The sequence below is a fragment of the Typopeltis vanoorti genome, chromosome 4, assembly GCF_054136105.1.
Source record: "Typopeltis vanoorti isolate ZY-2024b chromosome 4, IOZ_Tvanoo_1.0, whole genome shotgun sequence".
Classification (NCBI taxonomy): domain Eukaryota; kingdom Metazoa; phylum Arthropoda; class Arachnida; order Uropygi; family Thelyphonidae; genus Typopeltis; species Typopeltis vanoorti.
In genome coordinates, this window is record NC_143552.1 from 86,137,410 (window position 1) to 86,158,847 (window position 21,438).

Genomic DNA, 21,438 nt, shown 5'->3' on the forward strand with positions numbered 1-21,438 from the left:
TTCGTTAATCGACAAAATTGTCGCATTTGGGGTTCAGAAAATCCACGAGTGATTGTTGAGAAACAAATGCATCCACAACGTGTCACTGTTTGGTGCGGATTTTGGGCTGGAAGCATCATCGGTCCATTCTTCGAAAATGCGGCTGGTAAGGCAATAACAGTTAATGGTGCTTGCTATCGCGACATAATCCAGTTTTTTGTGCCTAAATTGCAAGATATGGATGACATGTGGTTTCAACAAGACGATGCCACATGCCATACAGCCCGAGAAACAATCAATTACTGCACAAGTCATTTCCTGGTCGTGTAATTTCCCGTTTTGGTGATCAGAATTGGCCACCCAGATCATGTGACTTAACGCCGTTGGACTTTTTCTTTGGGGTTTTTTGAAGTCTAAGGTTTATGCCAACAAGCCCACGACCACCCACGCCTTGAAGGAGGAAATTGAGCGCTGTATCAACGAAATTCAGTCACATTTAGGCAAAACGGTCATGGAAAATTTCGACAAAAGAGTGTGTATGTGCCAGCAAAGCCGTGGAAGCCATTTACCCGATATGCTATTCCATGCATAACTCTATACTGTATACTTTATGAATCAATAAGAAATTACAATTTTTAATTAAAAACCTGTGTTTTCTATCAAAATTACTTCTTGCGTGAATTTTGGGACACCCTGTATAACCAAGTGAGAAACTTTCAACTATCTATCTCTAATCCAGAGTATTTTAATAATGTGTGACACCTTTGGCAACTCATATAGGAAAGTGACTTCTCCATTACTTCCACCTTAGTATCACCACCTCTGGGTCTGGCTCCCATTGAGGAGACCTCAATAAAGGTCGAAACCAGTCTGGGCAGTGACCCTTCCCTTAATGCTTAACATTATACATGTCCACAAGGAGATGTACTTTGCATTATGGTTTATACTACCTTTGCCACGAGCTGGTCCAGTCCTGAAAGATACTTCAGGTGCAAACTTTGTTTGCTTACACTTGGATAATGGATTAAGCCAAGTATATTTCTTGGTATCTTTAATTTAATAGATTGTTCTCTTTGTTTTCTTATTTACTTCACTGTGAATTGTGTTTCTAATTCAGGAAACTAGGGTTTTTCTAGGAGACAAAACATGGTTGCCTGTGTCTGAGAGATTGACTGGTCAAAGGGTAAGAAAGAGTCCCTCTAGTCAACAATTAGATTTGAACTGGAAATGAACTTTCTTCAGGCAACTTAGCGCTAAGGAAACACATCCCACTTCCACTGCACAGGTCTGAGACCTTAACGCTAAAGTTGTAAATAATCTGATCCCAACTATTTCAGAGAAATTCGCATAAATACTAATTGTCACAAACTATTATTTTTTTGCATTTCAAATCATTTTAAACTCTGAGTTTTTGTCCCAGATACTTCAAAACATCAACCATAAAACACACGCTATCTCGCAATATACTGCTTTAGGTTTAGGAACCGTGAGACAGCAACAATTATCTTTTCTTCAATGGGTGCTATTTATAATTAGTGAGTCTTGTGTCAGCCATCTCTGAACAGGTACCAGAGTTCAAACTACCCAGTCTCCAATAGTTAGATAGGGCTGAAACAGCCTCTCCTACTCCTATATCAAAGGAATTTTTTTTTGCATTAAAGACTCCTGCTATTAACAGGTTTTTCCTCCCGGAAACTCGGGTTTTTCGTCCTGTAAACTCAAGAAAATCGACCGTAGAACCCACATTATTTCAGACATTAAATATATTGTGTTAGGGTTAGAGACCACGAGATGGCGGCACATTTGAGCCGTCTCTCTTCACTGTGTACCGCTTAATTAGTGATAGCCTTGGGCCATCTGTCTCTGATTGGGTACCAGTGGAGATTGAATTGCCCACTCAGTCTCCAAAAGTTAGATAGGGCTAAATGGCCTCGCCTACTCCCGTATATACGGGAATAAAAAGGCGTTAGCTGATTTTTTTTTTTTTTTTGATATATACATATACATACATACATATATATATATATATATATATATATACACACACACACACACACATATACAGGGTGTTCGGGATAAATTTGACATATTTATAATTAATTATATTTTTCCGTAAGTTACATGTATTAACACACACTTCTCTTCATTTAAAAGTTTGGACCCTTCTTCATTCATATACAAGATGTCAGAAAGGATGGATAGCTGGAACCCACCTGAATCATGGAAGAGAATAACTTGTATCATGATGATTCGTGCCCGCCATCAAAATAAGGATATTACGACTGCTGCCCAATGCTCCCTGAATACAGTAAAAACAATCAGGCATGAACTAGAGACTTGCAATGGTGACTACGAGGATGTAGCAAGAAGAAAGATCCCTAGCAGACGATCTGATTGCGTTCGTACAGCAGAATTCCTCGCAAATCTGCAGGAACAGGTGTTGAAGAACCCTGGCATTGGAATTCGGGCTTTGTTCGTGGAGTTGCTAACTGTAGTCAAGCCCTGGATAACAAGGGTAGCCAATGGTAGGCCGTATGTATGGCAGCAGGATTCGGCCCCTTGCCACACCTCTGGGAAAAGTCAAAAATGGTTGTCTGAAAATTTCTACGACTTCACCAGTCCAAATGTTTGGCCTCCAAACTCCCCAGACCTTAACCCCATGGATTATTTTGTATGGGGCGCAGTTGAAAAAGACACCAATCGCACTTCCAGTAATACAAAAGCCCAGTTAATGGATAAAATTAAAACAGTTTTTGTGGCCCTTCCCAGGGAGACTGTAGCATCAGCTTGTTCGAGGTTCCGAAGCAGAATTGAAGCTGTGATCGATGCTAATGGTGGTTATTTTGAGTAAATCTTGTTGATAGTATTGTAATTAACTCTGCCTGTAATGTTTTTTTGTCAATTCGTTAAATTTAATAGATACAAAGAAGATTTTCTTTTTCCTTACGAAACTGTCAAATTTATCCCGAACACCCTGTGTATATATATAGTCATATTTATTGCATTCACTTAACTTTTTTGTAGTTATTATATACTTATCTCCAAGAAGTCAGAGGGCTCATCACAGGAGACCAATTATTCATACACACTTGCTATTATTTACACAGTATTTATCAAACCTCACTTTAAACTCCTTCACTGATGAAGACCTCACAAGTCAGGCAACCTATTCACATTCTCAAAGCAAAAAATATAGTTTGCTTCCTAGAACTCCTGTTAATCACATTCTTGCACAATTTCCATTAGTAACCCCTCGTTCAGTCGTCCCATGCCATATATTTAAATCTTCAGTGTCAATCCCATAAAATCCCTTTAATAACATGCTTCTATCATATCTCCTCTTTTCCACCTATTAGTTAGTTTTTGAAGCACACAGATCTTCAGTCTCTGTTTTGATAGGAAACATTTCTAAACCTGCCACAATCTTTGCTACTCACCTCTAGATCGTATCTGTCACTTCAATTATACAAAATTGAGATAATCTGTGCATAGTAGTCCTGATTGGGATTTATTAAATTCCTTATAAATAAACGGGAACAATAACTTCCCCATTCCTGCTTTGTCTATGTGTTTTTCAAGAACCACATAAACTAATATGTAATTTTGCAATAAGCCCTGAAAACTTCAACTTCCTGTCCACAATCACCCAGGATGAAGGCCAATGTTTCTTTCAGTTCAGTTCTATCCATATAGTACACAGCTATATGGATAGCTGTGTACTATATTTTGTTTCTGATGATGCAGCTTATGCAGTCTTCCCAAAGTGCATCACCATACATTTGGCCATGTTAAACTGGCAGCTATTTACCTTATCCCATACTGCCAGTCTAAACCATCTGGCATAATACCTACATTACCTTCTTTTACTCTCATCTTCCCAGTTGTGCATTATCAGTAAACAACTGGATATTTCCAATCAAAATGGTTTTCTACATCAATGATGTAAAAATTAAACAGAAGACAAATAAATTGGCCCAGCGGTGTACCTCTGGCCCAAGGTCACATGCCTTCTCTTAAACTGAACTCCTCCATAAACCACTCTTTGATACCTGTCCATCAACTGTCCTCTTATTCAAATCACGTTTGCTAAAATTTTTGGATTAGGGTTCTATCTAAAATCCTATCAAATGCTTTTGTAACGTCCAGCAGTATAACTAAGGAGTTATTTCCTTTATCAAACTGTCACTTTATTACAAAAAGGAGGCAAATAACGATGGCAAGATCTACTCTCCACAAAACCATATTGTCCCTTATCACCACCTCCATCGATTTCCTGGCATATAAATTCAAGGGGTGTACAGAATATTATGATAATACTATGTGATTCAAGTATTATGTTAATTATGTTAGTAGTATTGAAATCTTGCTAATTCTAGAGCTCATTGCTCAAAGTCTTCCATGTATAAGTTAGCTATGCGATGGGGGGGGGGGGGCTAGGCAAACAATAACACAAGCAGCTGCTCACTGTCCATTTATGATGCAAGCAGTAATCCAAAAAACCTGCTTCTCACCCCTCCTCCCCATCTACTTTATATTCCCTGAGAAAAAGAACATCTAAGCTCTTCAAAACAATAAAAATAATACCTTCATTTTTTTTTAAACTCCTTCCCAGACAGCACCAATATTTGTCACAGGTTCTGAAACTTGTGTAAGAATATTATAAATATTATTAATGGGGGAGAGAGTGTTCACGATAAGAAATTAATGAAGCCAGATAAAGTATACTGCAAATACTTTTTTCTTTCACAGTAAAAAGGCTCGTTCATAATAAATTTTACACCAAGAAAATACAATGATATTTTCCACTCTAATTTGCAGTCTTAGATTTTGTTTCTGATGATGCAGATATCTAAATACCCTAAACAGAAGTGCATACTTTTAATATTGATAAAGTGTGAGATTTGTTCATTTCTGAATGTTTTCCAACAACTTACAAAATGATTTTTAATTTCATATAATATGAAAATTTAATATTTACATTAAACTGTATATGTGAAATAGTTTTTAAATTATCAGAAGAAAAGATAAATTATTATTTTATACCAAGGATGCAAACAGTGTTGGCCTACATCAGTGGTCGATATCGACCCCCAGGGATCTATATAATATTATTAGGGGTCAATAGAAAAATATAAGACATCATTGTACGGGTAATATTTGATTTAGTTAACTTGGGTTACCTCCATCCTGAATGACAACTCAATTAAGAGTGAATCGTGGGAACAGTGACATGAATTGGACCTGTAAGATGGAGCAAGGTCATGGAAATAGTTATGGAGGCCAAAATGACATATTTACCAATAAACAGATGTCGGTGGTTCCCACGCAGCCGGCAAGAGATTGCAACACGTGCGCGGTTGCTTATTTACTTATTCTTACACACATTCGACCCCAGTCTCATTTCTGCTCATCGACATGAAAGTGAGTATTAATGTTCTAAAATTCATCAACATACATATAATTCAATCGTTATTCATTCACGAACTAAACTTCTCTATGTTGAAGAGTTGAGAGGGGCTGGTAGTTTTGTGCATCCTATAGAAATACGTGAGTAGGTATATTATTTAGACTTACTGACTTCAATTTTAATTATTTTGTTACAACCGTAGTAACCACAATGGCAGCTTCAGATTCTAAAAATGATGTTGAAGCTAAAATGTTTTTTAAAAATAGGACTTTAAGTTACTTTTGGACAAATATAAATGTTGTAGAAAAATATCCAAAAACTTTCTGAAGTGGTACTCCCCTTTTTGCTTGCATTTCCAAGCTCGTACATGTTGAAGCTAGTTTCAGTCATGTTAATTCCATTTTAACAAAACAAAGAAATAAACTAGATATAGAATTCCGTGGCAATTTAAACCTGAAACTTACTAATTTTGAACCCAACATTGCTAATCTTGTCAAGAGTCGCGAAGCACACCCTTCACATTGACAATGTTAGTAAATTGTATACTAAGTTAATAAAAGTCTTATTTTCATATATATAAGGAAGATTGTATTATTGTTATTTTGTTATCTAAATTAAATTTTATATTTTATATATTATTTATCCCTCCTATCAAATATGTAATGTTAAGAAGGATGCCAAAAACAAAAACGTATCCCTTTGACATTAAGCCAATATAATAATATATATACTATATTATACATACAATAAACATTGTAACTATAAAATAAACAATCTAAATTCACATAAGTGTCTTTTTTTGCTTGTCCTATTATAATTATGTAATAGTAAAATAGAGGGGGTCAAGAAACTCTTGAAGGGGTCAACGTTCAAACAAGTATGGCGACCCCTGGCCTACACGATGCCAGAGAGCTTAAAAAAATAAAAACCAAAGACATTTCAAAGCAAGCATTGCTTACTTGTTATAAAATAATGGCTATTTATTTTAATTTTCAATATCAAAACTAAAACCTCCTATGACTTCCCTTCATTTTTTAAAACTTATTTTCTCTATTTCAAGTTTTTCAATTTGAATTTTCTGTAATTCCTGTTTTATACCCCTTTTCCAAGTTTGTTTGCTGATCATTAATAAGAATAGCTAAAAAAGAATTAACTGTACCTTAGGTTTCTCAGTTTTTCTGTAGGATGGGATGGACAAACCATATTTCAGTAGTAAGATATACAAAACAAACACATACTAAGAGTAACATTTATTTAAACACAGAATTATTTTTTTTTAGCATGGTGATTTTTGGTAAATTATAAACAGTGGTCATTGTATTCAATGTACTTGAAGTGGCAGTAAACAAAACACAAATGAAATAATGCATGTAGCAAAGTAATCTAGTGACTTGGAAATGCAAAATGAACATACGTGGAAACCGATGTGTGTAACACAAGTATGAAGAATTGTGTAAAACTCCATGAAATCAACATTCAAGTATAAAACTACACACTGATGTGTACAGTAACAACAGAAAATATTCCATTCAGCTACATGAAAGAATAACCATATTTTAAAATTACTGTAGCATTCCACCAGGTACAAATGAATGTTCGAATGCTGTTATTCCTCCACCATAAACCTGTTGAGTGTAATTTCTATTAATGCATGGTGTTGCTTCAGTAGCACTATCCACAGGCTTTATACCCTATAAAAAGGACATGTGATCATCATTCATTATATTATAAATAACAGTGAAATAATTATTTAATATAAAAATATTCCATTTTTATTCTGAAAGAAAGTATGTTGTGTAATAAATCCTAGAAACACTTTTCTAATACTGAATTTTTCCATACACAGAGAAATATATAAAATTTATTTAAATAAAATTTTGAAAGATGAAATCACCAAGTTTGCTTACTTATGGAAATGCCACAAAAATCATATTCCACATGAATTGCTAAATACACTATTCTATAGGAATCAAAATCTAACCAATAACATAATGGATGCAAGATCATTCAGTCAGAGTCTCTACTCCCACACTCCTGCCATTATTGAGGAACCAAACAAGCATTAAAAACTCATCTACTGAAAAAAATCTCACACAAAGACAGAATCCATATATGAAACATCAATGGGAGAGCAGAGGAATTACCAAATATCAGTGTATATATTAATTATCTAGACAATGAAGACCAAAATAAGTGTGAACCTTTAAAATACATAATTAAGTTTGCTAGGAATCAGTAACAGAAAAAATTAAAAAATATAAACATAAATGGATGGAACACGTTGAAATGAAAACAGAAAGATTACCAAAACAAGCTTTAAATTACAAACCATTAGAGGGGGAAAAAACCAGGACATCCTCTTAAGAGATTCAACGACGACTTCTAAGGCCAGAACAGGCCACTATAGGTCTAAATCAGTGATTTTCAGCCTTTTTCATAACACGGCACACCTACATTAAAATTCTGCAACACACTAAAAATATATTCTTTTAATTTTTTTGATGATCTGGCAAAAAAATAGGCATAATTTTGATTGATTTACACACACACAAGAAGATGGAAAACCAGACACTAATAAATAAATGTGCAAATTACAACATTATTTCTTTCAATTAATTTGTTTTCATAAATCTTGCTGCACACTGGTTGAAAATCGCTGGCCTAAATCCTTGACAGGCATGATGATGCTCGAGATATGTATGGTGTTCCATAATAATAAGTAGGATGTCTGTGTAGCTCTGTGAAAATAGCAATGCCGTCAATAGCTGTGGGCTGCCTGAAGAAACACTGCTCTAAGATCAACACCAGGTTGTCAGTAAGTTTGCATTACATTTTAAGTCTAGTCAAACTAAGCCTTACTGTTTTCCCATAAACAATTTTCTTTCAAATTATTTTATTATTTGTCATGTCATCTTCAGTACTGTGAAAATTTTTTTTTTTTTTTCACAGATCGAATGATCAAACTATTTTAGATTAGTTTCAACACACACACACACACACAACAGAGAGAGGAAGAAAGAGAGATGGCATTAGAATTCTTGAACGCCAATGTTGTCGATTTCTCTAACCTTTCTAAACTCATATTTCTGGTGTCAAGTCTCCTATCATTTTTGTTTTGCCCATTCTCTTTTACTCCATATCACTTTATTCAAGTAACTCCATACAGACCAGTTTAGGTAGATGCCAGATGAATATAATGTCATGGATAGGCAATATATGATGTTAATTCAGGAGGGAAAATTTTGAGAATAACTAGTGAAATAATCTGGAGACTAGGACATATAAACTGGTCCAGACTACAGATTTTCCTGATGTCTTTCTGGTGAAAGATGAGAAGAGGCATGAAGTAGTATAGCAGGAAAAGACTGATGCCAGATCAGATTTATCTTTGAATGTTATCATGGCACCATCTGCATTAGAGAGGTGAAAGCATAGAAGGAAAGTTTTCATTTAGTCCTCTGAAAGTCTAGTTAGTTAAGATTGTTTTTTAAAATTTTAAGTTAGAGAAGGAACACCAATTTGAATTATGAATACTGGAATTTTTAAGTAAGATGATTTCAGTGTTTGGGTAATTAAAATGCAGAGGATCAACCCTTGGAGATAAATGATCAAACTGGTAAGAGTGGTCATGGAAATGAATGAAAGCAATAAACTGTGGGGAAAAAAAATTTGAGCTAGGGCAAGTCATAAAAGATGGGGTGTCCTAAGTTCAATTCTAGTCACCAACTAGAGGAACTTTTTCAAATATATTTTTTTCAACTGGTTCCCAAGTTAGTTGATCTATGGCATGAGCAAGTGGGTTTATTCCTCCTGAAACTGAGGTTTTTCACACTGTAAACTCAAGAAAATCGACCACAGAATGCACACTATTTCAGGCAGGAAACAGTGTTAGAATTAGGGATCACGAGATGGCAGCACTTGTCAACAGCCTCTCTTCATTGGATGTCATGCATAATTAGTGATAGTCTTGAGCCAGCTATCTCTGATTAGCTACTGGTGGAGACTGAATTGTACCCTCAGTCTCCAAAAGTCAGATAGGGCTAATACAGCTTTAATGACCTACAGGCAAATATTGCATTTTAAAAAAAAACTACAATGAATTTAAAATGTTATCATTTCAGATGATCACATCAAATACATTATGTTCAACACGCTAAAATATTTATTTAAGAAATACAAATCTTTTTAAGTACATTTCATAAAACTATTTAAATAATTTCTAAACCCCTCCTCCCTAAAGACCTTTAATGTAACCCTGGGGGTATGTGTACCACACTGGGAAACACTGCACTAGAATAAGAATATGAATGGGAGCCAGGTGAATAAATTTATACAGAATATAAAAATGACAAATCATCCAAAATTCTAAACTATCATTACATAATTTTAAACAAACCTCAATTCAAATTAAATGGAGTTCACGATTGGCACCATCAATGTAAGAAGAAGAATCAACAGACAAGAAATAGAACTAACAGAAAAACTGATTAAGCATCAGATCAACATAAGTGTTATCGAAACAAAGAACACAAAAACTGGTGAGATTTTTCAAACTGACAAATACAAAAGCCTTGGAGATTCAGTGGCAGACCCTGAAGAAAACACCGAAAAAAAAAAGAGCTTAGAAATGGTAGAAAGATAATTGCAAAAGGCATCAGAGATAAAAGTGACATAAAAACTGGAGATATTCTAGATGCCTGGAGTAATTACTTTGAAAGAGTGCTAAAGGAAACATGGTAGTAGCAAACATTAAGACTAAAGTCAGAAGAACATAGAACTTGAGCTTAAAAAAAAAAAAAAAAAAAAAAAAAAAAAAAAAAAAAAAAAAAAAAATCTGAAATGCAGTTGGAATAGATGATATCTGACAAGTAATGGTCATGTATGCAATAATACCATAAAAAGTTTTACAGTGGCTACAGTGCATAATTCAAAAGGTCTTGTCAGAGGGTCAAATTTCAGATGATCAGAGGGAGTTCTCACAGTACAAATCTATAAAAGGGTAAATAAAACTGAATACAAGAATTCATGAGGAATTTCGTTTTTGAGTGATCCTACTAAGATTTATGCAAGCATACTTGAGAAAAGAATCATGAAGAGAAGCTTGGATCAGGTTGTCAGGATCAAATTTTCACTATAAGACAAAGTTAAGAAATCATGGGAATATATCAAGGATCTGTATCTAAGTTTTACAGATATAGAAAACACCTGATATGGTGCCAAGAGAAAAGAGGTTCAAAAATGCTAAGATTATATGACATAAATGGACCATTATATTCAATGCTAGTCAATATCTGAGTTGTATGTCAGCAGTCAGAATTGGTTATAATCCAGGTAATGACAGGATACCTTTTTATTAGACTTATAGTTCATCCTACCAATGTGTCAATTGTGATTGTTTATGCACCCCACATAGACAGACCTGATAAAGAGAGTGAGGAGTTCTATAACAGGTGGAAATAATATGCAAGGGCATTATTTCTTGTTATTCATCTATATCGATCACATTATGAAGCAAAGTGGCATTAAACCTGATATCAATGCTAGATGTTAACCATTCCTATACAAATCCAGTACACATCTACAGAATTCCTTAATTAAATTGAATAACTACTGTAATAAATTTAGTATGAAAAAAAAAAGCAATAAAAAGACAATGAAAACAGGCAGAAACATTGAAAACTAAGTTAAGTACATCCTGAATGAAGAACATCTAGAACAAGTAAAACATTTCAGTTATTTTAGCCACAAATTTTAGTAAAGATGGCAAATTATATATGGAAATAAACAATAGAATGAGCAAAGCTAGTATGATAAGAGGCCAACTGAATAAATGTATATGAAATAAGAGAAATTAGCCAAATATTAACCTAGCTGTATATAAGACTGTGTTCAAAACCAATTTTAACTTATTGATCTGTAAGTGAGCAGATGGTAGAATCATTAAAAATGAGGATATTAGGAAATAACGACACTGTTAGTATTCAGAAATGTGTGAGCAGAGTGGTATGGTCACTTCAATAGAATGGGAAAGTTTTTTTCTAGAAGGTTAGGTCTTGTAGGTCTTGAAGGATCTATAACATTTTATTTTATTTTTTTTTTTTTTTGTCACAGTGGCAGATAAAAGACGAAGTGGAAAATCAAGATCTAGGTGGATCGATACAGTAAGAAGTGCCTCAGAAGCCTGCAATAATATAAGATCTCACAATATTGGAGTCCTGACGTAAGATTCATTTGGAGAAAACTGTCCAATAGGAAGTTAGTAATATAATCTTTTCATGTAGTACTATTAATAACATCTGTTGTAGTACACCCTCTGAGGGTAAATATCAGGAATTTGACGAAGCTGTCAATTTTGATAGGTCACTGATCAACTGTAGCCCTAAGTTAAGCAAAACAATGAAAGAAAAATTCTGTTTATTACATTAACATTTCTCATTAATATGAGAAATGTTAATGTAATAAACAGAACCTTTAATAGTTCAATACGAGTAAAACCCATATTAAAAACGAAGATAAAAATCGTGATAATATCCAGGAATGTGTAAATAGTAATAAGACTAAGTCATTTGAATAGAATGGAAGATGAAAGACAAAAAGAATAAATGCAGCACATGCAAGTATGCATGCATGAGCAAGCACACTCAAGTTGATGGAATTAGGAATGCTTAAGAATATAAACACTTAACGGATCAAATGAGAAACCTAACAATTGATAGAGCAATGTGAAATATTTTGTTGACAGTACATGCAAGAAATTACAGCATTTATGAATACAATTATCACTTTCTATTGGTTTATTTACTTTGCTCAATATTACTTAACACTCACTTTTTTTTTTGCCCACCACTTCTTTACTGGTAACTTTTTGCCCTCAACTTGTGCTTGATGTTTCTTGCTTCCCATATGCTGTAACAAATTTAACTTGCTTTCAGCCTGGTATTATTACATTTGAATTAAGCTACAGAATATACTTCACATGTAGACAGTGGCATAACCACAGCCATGAAAGAGTGGAAGGGGAAAGGAGCTTAGCAGGTATAATGAAAACTAAGCAGACACAATGAAAACTGATGCAAAGTGACTGAAAATACAGTAGTTATGCCATGGCTTTAAAAGCAATTTCTGCTATTTATCCTTCATGTTAAAAGGTTTCCTAAGATGATACAATAAAAACAATACAGTTAACTATAAAAATATACAAATTAAACTCAAAAGATACTAAATAATTAATATAACATTTAAAAAAAAAAAGTTATCTACAGAGAACAGTGAAATCTCCTAGTATCTTCATCCTACTCAAGCATAGACCATAGGCTGTTAAAGGGTATTACTGTTCATATAGGACATAAAATCATGTCTATAAAAATGACATTGGCCAAGGATCTCAGTATTTCCACAAATTGCTAAATTAATTATCCTTTAAAGCAAAGTGCACAAAAAAAAAAAAAAAAAAAAAAAAAAAAAAAAAAAAAAAGCATCATAGTGCATGCCCAATTAAATGTTTGGGAGAAGCCTGAAGAATCTCATCCACTAAAGATCAAGTACATTAATACCATGGTTTAATTTTAAATTACTCAAGGCTGTCCCCCCCCCCCCTTAGTAAAAGTGATTACAAATAAAAAAAAAACAGCCTTGATAAATTTAAAAATAAACAAAAACAGTTATATTCAATGCCATAAATCATCCCACCAATAAACTTGAACATCTTACACAAAAAAAACTTCAATTTAAAACCAGCATACAGAACCATGGAGGAACACGATTGTTTAGCAGGCTCCGAAGTGTTTTCTCTTTTCAATAATGTTCCAGTGGATAATCTGCTAGGGCACCTTTCCAAAATATTTCTGACATCTGCAGTCACTTTAAGCACTGCCTTAAATTGGGGTATTTTAGCTGGAATAACCAGCTCTTTAAACAAATTTAAATTGTAGTAGTGGGCTCTCTGCTTTTAACCCATTGCTAACTAATACACAAAAAAAATCTTTAGCAATTTTGCAACTAATTTACGCCCCCCACCACCACTCCAAAGCATGACTGACATATATAGATGTCTTTGCCATCTGACCACATGGCCCAAAATATCTAACTCTTTTAAACAGTTTCTTACAGCATCTATCCATGAGTTTCTCCCACTTGGTTATAAATTAAAGATGCCAAGAAATTATATTCTTCTTTAATCTTTTATCGTGTAAGTAAGCAAACAAAGTTCGCACGTGAAGTATCTTCACATCTAGACTACTTGTATATAGAGGCTAATGCCTTCACATTAGTGGCCTTAGTGTCCCATAATGCAAAGCACGAATCCTTTAAGGTGTGTATAATGATGTGCATTATACACACCTAAAAAGTGTATAATGCACATAAATGTGTGCTTTGCATTACGGGATACTAAGGCAATTGATGGGAAGGCATTAATCTCTATATATACAAGTAGACTGGCCGTGAAGATACTTCAAGTGCAAATTTCATTTGCTTACATTTGGATAAAGGATTAATCAAGAACACATATTCTAAGTACCTTTAATTTATAACCAAGTCAGAAAACTTTCAACAACTAGCTCTAATTCAGAGTATCTTAATAAGTTGTTATACATTTTCACTGTTGGTAGAGGGTGGCCAAGAAGTAATGAAGTGGTTTAAAATGTGAATAACTTTTTTTTTTATTATTAATTTTTTCTTTTTCTTGTTCTCCAGGTATTCTAAAGAGCATTTGCAAAATTAATTATGGAAAGTTCACAACCCAACAATGAACCAAAATTGTGCAATTTTATTTTCAAAATCAGTATGAAACTCCTAAGTACATTTTTTGGCTAGCAAATAATTTCATGAGGATTTGCAATATATTGGCCATAACATTCTCCAGATCTGATGGATTCCAACTTCTTCCTATAGGGGTTACTTGAAGATAAAGGTGTATGTGGACAAGTCCCAGAAATTAGGGATGCTGCAGCCAGAAACGTTAACAGCTGTCATGGAACATGCCATAGAAAGGGCCCATCTTTGTGAAGCTGAAAAATAGGGTAAAATCAATAACATACGAAAGGGTATATCAAGCAAAGATCCAAACTGGTTTTCTGGTAAGGTCACTTCCACAATAGATATGAAAATGCTCACACCAAATTTTGTCAACGTCAGTACAACTCAAGTCATGGTGAAGTATCCCAGAGTGCAGAAGCAGTGCCTCAGTAGTGTTTATATAATCAATTGGGTGGCAACTGATCCAAGGCTAAATGTTTTAACTGTATGGAGATTAGATATTGCTAATCAGTAAAGTTCTGAATATCTCATTACTATATGTCCTTTTAGAACTTTCACTGAAAGAGCTGGAGCACCCCCTGGTAGAGCCAATTAGAACAGTGTATATGTTGGAGATTTTGAAGTAGATGGGGAGAAAATGGAAGCAGTTAACAATTTTATGTTCCTAGGTTCCCGAATTGATAAAGATGATTATTGTACCGAAGAAGTAAGAAGAAGATTATTACTCGGAAAAAAAGAAATGACAAATTTAAGCATAAAGATCTTTAAAGATATTAGTCTCACAACAAAAATCAGAATTGTGAAAGCAATGGTATTCCCTGTGGTGCTGTATGGATGTGAAAGTTGGACCCTGAGAAAGAGTGAAAGAAGGAAGATAGATGCATTTGAATTATGGGTTTGGAGACGCTTACTAAGAATACCATGGGCTGCAAAGCAAACCAATAAATCAGTGATAGACAGAATAAAGCCAGATTGCTCCCTTGAAGCAATGATCATCAAGCAAAAATTGCCAACTTTGGATATATTATGCAAGCAAATGACAGTCTGGAGAAGATGATGAAGCTTGCTAAAGTTGATGGAAGCAGGAGAAGAGGAAGACCAAGAATTAGATGGGTGGATGGAGTTAAAGAAGCAACTGGAGTGCACTTGGAGGTTCTGAAAGACATGGTCAGGGACAGATCGGAATGGAGAGTGTATATTTGTGGAGTCGGAAACAACTCGATGGATCATAACACACATATGTTGGAGAGGCATAAAGAACTATAGTTCCCATATCTTCCAATTTGGTCTAATAAAGAGAAAGTCTTCAAACTATACTTGGTAAAATCACAAAAAAGCACATGACAAAATCAGCCAGAAATTAGCCCCAAAATTCCAGAACTGCAGGAGCCACTTTCCCAGTGAAATACATATGGAACAGAATTAGCTGAAATTACCAATAATGAATCTAGTATAACTAAACAGATACAAGACCAAATGTAAATAAATGAAAATATTATACAAGTAGAAATTGGAGAAGAAACAGGAAAGCAAGTAAGACATCAAAAGAACTTAATATCCAAGACCAGATCATCAAAAAGAAAACAATTAATAAAAAAATTGGGGATAGCAGAAAAAAAATATTAAAAGACAAACAAAAAAAAAATCTAAAAGGAGAAGAAATGATAATAAATGTATAAAGATGGAGAAGGTTGTGAATCTTCAGATATGGACTCCTCAGGCTCAGAAGAGTCTAGAAAAACCATCTCATGTTGATAAAAAAGAGATACAATTAAAGAAAAAGTGTTTACTGATGCAAAGTTTTATTATGATTATTATCTATATGAAAAAAAAAATAAATAAATAACTTCAAACTTATGAACAATAGCCATGAAATTTGGAGACCTCATCAGGTTCATCCAAAAGCTACAGTTGAAGACTTACCAGCAACACTTGATCATCAAATCTCTGACATATACCCTCAACTGGTGTACAGGATAGTACTAATGAAAAACCTACATCATTACCAACTTCCTATCAAGAATTTTCCTCCAAATCAATCTGTTACCTGTCAAGACTCCAACATTATCAGATCTTTTATGCCTGTATTCTAAGGCACTTTTTACTGTATCAAACCACCTATATCTTGGTCTTCCACCTACCAACCTGGCAGAAAATACTTCTTTTGCTAATCTTTTCTCTGCAAACAATGCAAGCTCTTTCTTAATATTCTTGTTTTTTGATATCATATTGCCATTGATGCCATCTGTTCACACCCCTAATCTTTCTCAGGACTCTTGTACCTGTGGTCTCTTGTCTTTGGTCAAGTGTTTTATTTCTAACCCAGCTCTCAGATCAATAAGTTAAAATTGGTCTGAATACTGTCTTGTATACAGCTAATTTCTCTTATTCCATTTAAATTTATTCAGTTGACTTCCTACCATATCGGCTTTGTTGATTCTATTGTCTATTTCCCTATTTAATTTACCATCTTCACTAAAAATTGTGCCTAAATAGCTGAAATGTTTTTACTTATTCTATAGGTTTTTCCATTAACAACGCAGTTGATATTTTCAATGTTTCTACCTATTTTCACTGTCTTTGTCTTGTTATTGCTGACCTTCATACCAAATCTATTACAACAGTTATTCAATTTAGTCAGGGAATTTTGCAGACTTGTAGTGGATTTATATAGAAGTATAACATCATCTGCATAAAGTAAAACACGAGATTAACATATCCAATTTTGATATCGGTTTAATACCACTTTCCTTTACAATGTGATCCACATAGATAATGAATAACAGAGAAGATAATGTACATTCTTGTCTGACACCAGATTTAACATTGAACTAATTTTCTTGTATTTTCTTTAATTCTAACTACTGACTTACAACTCAAATAAAGACTAAGTATTGATTGATATAATGCACCACTGACACAATACAACTGTAGCGTTTTGAATAACTTTTCTCTTGCCACTTTGTCAAATGCCTATTGCAGGTCCACAAAACTTAAATACAGATCTTTGTTATATTCCCATGATTTCTCAACTATTTGTCATAAAGTGAAAATATGATCCTGACAGCCTCTATTTGGCCTGAATCCAGCTTGTTCTTCAATCCAAGCTTCCCCTTCCACAACCCTTCCTCAGGTATACTTGTATTAATCTCAGTAGGGAAATACCTCTGTAATTCTCACATTCAGTTTTATTTCCCTTTTTATATATGGGTACTATGAGAGCTCTGCTCCAATCATCTGGAATTCATCCCTCTGTCCAGGTCTTCTGACCTATGCTGTGCAGCCACTGCAACTTATATACCTTCATACTTGAGCATTTCTGGTCAAATATATCTACTCTAGCTGCCTTTCCGCATTTCAAGCTTTTGATGGCTTTTTCTACTTGAAGTACGGATACGTATTCCTGATTATATGCCTGCTGAGGGTTTTTTTACCACTATGCTGTCACTGATTGTTTCATTTAGCAATTTTTCAAAGTAATTTCTCCATACATCAAGAACATTTTTTTCTCCAGTTTTCATGTCACCTTTATCATCTCTAATTCCTTTTACAGCTCTTTCCTCCATTTCTGAGCTTTTTCAACAGCCTCCAGAATATTTTGAAACTGCTTGTTATTTATTTTCAATGTTCTTACCAAAATCTTCCCATGACTTAAGTTTTAAAAGAGGTAAACCGTGAGTAGACATATCGGTACACAATAAATAACGGAAAAAACTCACGTAGAAAGATTATTTATTAGTATAATTTTCGCCTGTGTGTCACAGGCATCCTCAGTACATTAAGCTCAAAATTTTTGGAATTGTCAGTTAGTGTTTAATTTTGAGCTTAATGTACTGAGGATGCCTGTGACACACAGGCGAAAATTATACTAATAAATAATCTTTCTACGTGAGTTTTTTCCGTTATTTATTGTGTACTTCCCATGACTTGTTTAGCTAATTTTCCACAGTGTTTAGCTTTCTTACGTCTCTGTATTCTATAAGAGCACAAGCTGACTTACTTGCCATAAACTTTCAATATGCTTTCTTCTTTTTCTTTAATGTCTTTAAACTTCCTCTGTCCACCATGGAGTTCTGATTTTTCTATCCTTACAGACAACCTCACCACATGCCTCTCCGGCTGAATCAATCAGTGTTTTTTCAGGGCTAGCCAATGAATCTCCAAGGTTTGGTTCCTGTTCTCAAACTCTTTCATTTATAATTCAATCATGTTTGTGTATTTTAGTCTAAAGTTCACATCTGAGAGATGCTCAACTTTAATTTGCTTTAAAACTTTCTTATATGTTCTTCTTTTCAATATGAAATTCAATTTTATCCTGCTCAAGACTAAATGGTGATCATTTCCAATTTCAAATCTTCTGCACCAGTGAGAAAACATCGCTATCAACAATAACATAGTCAATGGGACTTTTCCTTACCTCATCTCTCCATGAATTTGTGCACATTTCTATGTTGGAACACTGGTTATTACTAACACAGTTAGTAATATCCTGAGAAGAAATCTAACATTTATTTGCAGCATTATTAGCTTTGCTCTTTTCCCCAAATTTTTCCAAAATATTTTTTTGTATGACTGACAATCATTTCCTACTTTGCTATTTAGATCTCCAACAAGGACCAACTTTTCCTTTTTCATTGTGTCAGTTGCTTTCGCTAAAGCCTTAAAAAAAATTCCTCAACTTCTGCCTTAGTAGAACCTTCTGTGGGACAATAGACACAAATAAGTGTTTTTTTTGCAGTTCCCCATTCTGATATTTGCCCACATCACTGTACTTGATATTGCCTACAATTCAAGAAGATTAGCCTCGTATTCAGTATTGAATACTATGGCTACTCCTTTTCCTTGATTGCCATTGACTGAATATAACATTTTATATTTATTGCTTTGAAAGATTTCGCCAGTTTTTGTCTTTTTTTTTTTTGTTTTGTTTCAGTCACCCCTATTATGTCGATCTGGTATTTATCCAATTCCTCAGATAGCTGCATTTCTTTGCCATTGTGATTTCTTATGTTGATAGCACCGATCTTGAACTCTGGTGATGTTGAGTTGGGATGTGTTTCAGGATTTGTTCCAGTAGCTGACTTTTCGCTATGCATCCTAGTTCCCTGGTGAAAACAACAGGGGGGGGGGGGTCCTTGTTTAACTGGGTGATGCTCCAGCCAACATGAAATTCTGTCATGTTGTACCATTATTTTATATTTTGGTGCTTAAGACAATAAGAATACAATTTGGTTGGCTAAATCCCAAAATTGCCATCCTATTCTCGTTCATTCGTTCAGTATCAAGGTAGATACATAACAGGTGCACCACGAGAAGGTGAGGATCGGACATTAGGTCAGAAGCTCTGGTTCGTTCTCTACATTCCTTTAAAGGCTATGTGGAGGTCTCCTCTCAGTTATACAGCTTTGACCCTTAAGCATCCTCCAGTAACACTTTACTAATCATTATCTCCCTTCTGCATTGCCTCATTCGATGTAGAAGAATTCCACAAGCCAGTTAAACAAGAAACTGTATGGAAACTTATGCTATGCCATAATATCAGGTTTTAGTTTCTCCAAGAGACATTTCTGCAGATAAAAAAAAAATAAAAATTTTAACAGATAGATATCCACCTTTTTCTTATTGGAGCTTTGGAAGATTTAACAAGACTGCAGTTATGGATCCTCTACACATCGGCTAGTCCGATGTGTAGAGAAGGGGTTCCTTAGAAATTTCACAGAAGTCAGACTGATCAGCCGTGCATTTCCCACTGCGTGACTGCTTCGTTCACCTGATCTGACCCCTGTGACTTCTGGCTTTGGGGATTTTTCAAAGACACTGTTTATCAGGATCATTCAGATATCTTGCCAGCGATGAAAGAGAGCATGTGTAAAAGATGCAGTTTAGAGCATATTGGGAAGGGCAGCAAATTGAACAGTACAGTCCATGATTAAAAAAATCTCCCAATGTATTCCTGCAAAGTTTTGCAACATCTGGATCACTGAGTGGTGCTCCACTAGGTCTTAAACAGAGATACTTTAATTTTGATCAACTTGTGTGTGTGTGTGTGTATGCCCATTTAGATTGGGCGTAGTTTATGCAACCTGCACTATGAAATTCAAATACTAAAGTGAGACATGGATAATTTGAATTTTGATACAATTTTAAAACACAGACATATAACATGCACAGAAATCAGAAAAAGTAATCACCTGGCAAATTATTATTTTTCCAGAATGAACCAAAGAAAGGCTGAAATAACTTGTTTTCTTATTTATACACAAGTTCCAAGCTCCTTCGACTATAATCATACGATCCACAAAAGCTCAGACAGAAAATGGGACATTCAGTAGATCATTAACACTGTTTCCCATTGTAAATAAGGGGAAAAAAGTTAAATTATTGACAGAAAATTATATATTAAAAATTAACTTGTTTAAAGTGTCCTAAACACATTAGTTCACATTTATGCATGCAAAATAGATGCAACTCATGACAAATGACAACATCCAATTGGATTGGTTGACACAATAACCAATCACAGGCACTGATTTCTGGGTGCTAGTGTCTTAGCACACATCCTGCCTTGTGTTTTGGATGGTTTAAAGCCACTGGAATGCTAAGAATTTGATTCACTGTGTCATCTGTATGTCTGTTCAAAGAGCTCAAAGGTGTCCATATTTGTGACTGCACACTTGGGCTATTAACGTGAATATGATGCAATGATTGCACATGGAAAAGTGTCCTCTTAAAGAAGTATTAGTATAGTGTTTAATTTTAGGAATCATGCAAAGCCAGAAAACAATTAGGGGAGTCTTTAACAGGAATAAATGCAAAAATATAACATCAGTGACTATTTCTGTAGGTGTGCACCTCATACACAGAATATACTTCCTTATACACACATAATACTATGTATGTTTATAAATATATCAATGTTGTTGGCCAAGCTGTTACCATATCCATTTTCTGTCCAACAGGTTGCAGGTTTGAATCCAGCTGCAGGTATGGATGTCTGTTATTGTCTTTAAGTGAGGAGCTGAATTTCATCCCGAGGTGTGAGACCACCACTCTGCTTACTGAAAGTCTGAAGTAACTTGAAAAGTGCAATATTTAGTCTCTAGAGCAGGGTTTCTGGATTATATAAAATATATATAAAATTAAGAAAAATTCCTTAGATAATAAATGGTATAATAGGATGGATGGATGCACTCTCAAAGCTCATACATCCATCTTTTGCTAAAATTTATTTTCACCCTATTCTATGCACTCATTCTCATTAGCCCATACAATATAAGATGATAACTGCTGGGTTT

General features: G+C 34.5%; 1 protein-coding gene across 4 annotated transcripts in view; it reads right to left on the minus strand.

Annotated features, from left to right (window-relative positions):
* Window positions 1–6,621: 6,621 nt before the first annotated feature.
* Window positions 6,622–21,438, minus strand: part of LOC150107475 (zinc finger protein 385B-like) — a 139,558-nt gene continuing 124,741 nt past the window's right edge. For 3 of the 4 annotated variants that reach the window (XM_090391322.1, XM_090391321.1, XM_090391323.1), the window contains exons 8-9: window positions 12,215–12,292; window positions 6,622–7,077 (exon numbers count right to left, since the gene is read on the minus strand). In XM_090391322.1, the coding sequence (XP_090247448.1) occupies window positions 6,949–7,077; window positions 12,215–12,292 (207 nt within the window). In that variant the 3' untranslated portion in view covers window positions 6,622–6,948. The other variant, XM_090391325.1, reaches the window with a different exon arrangement.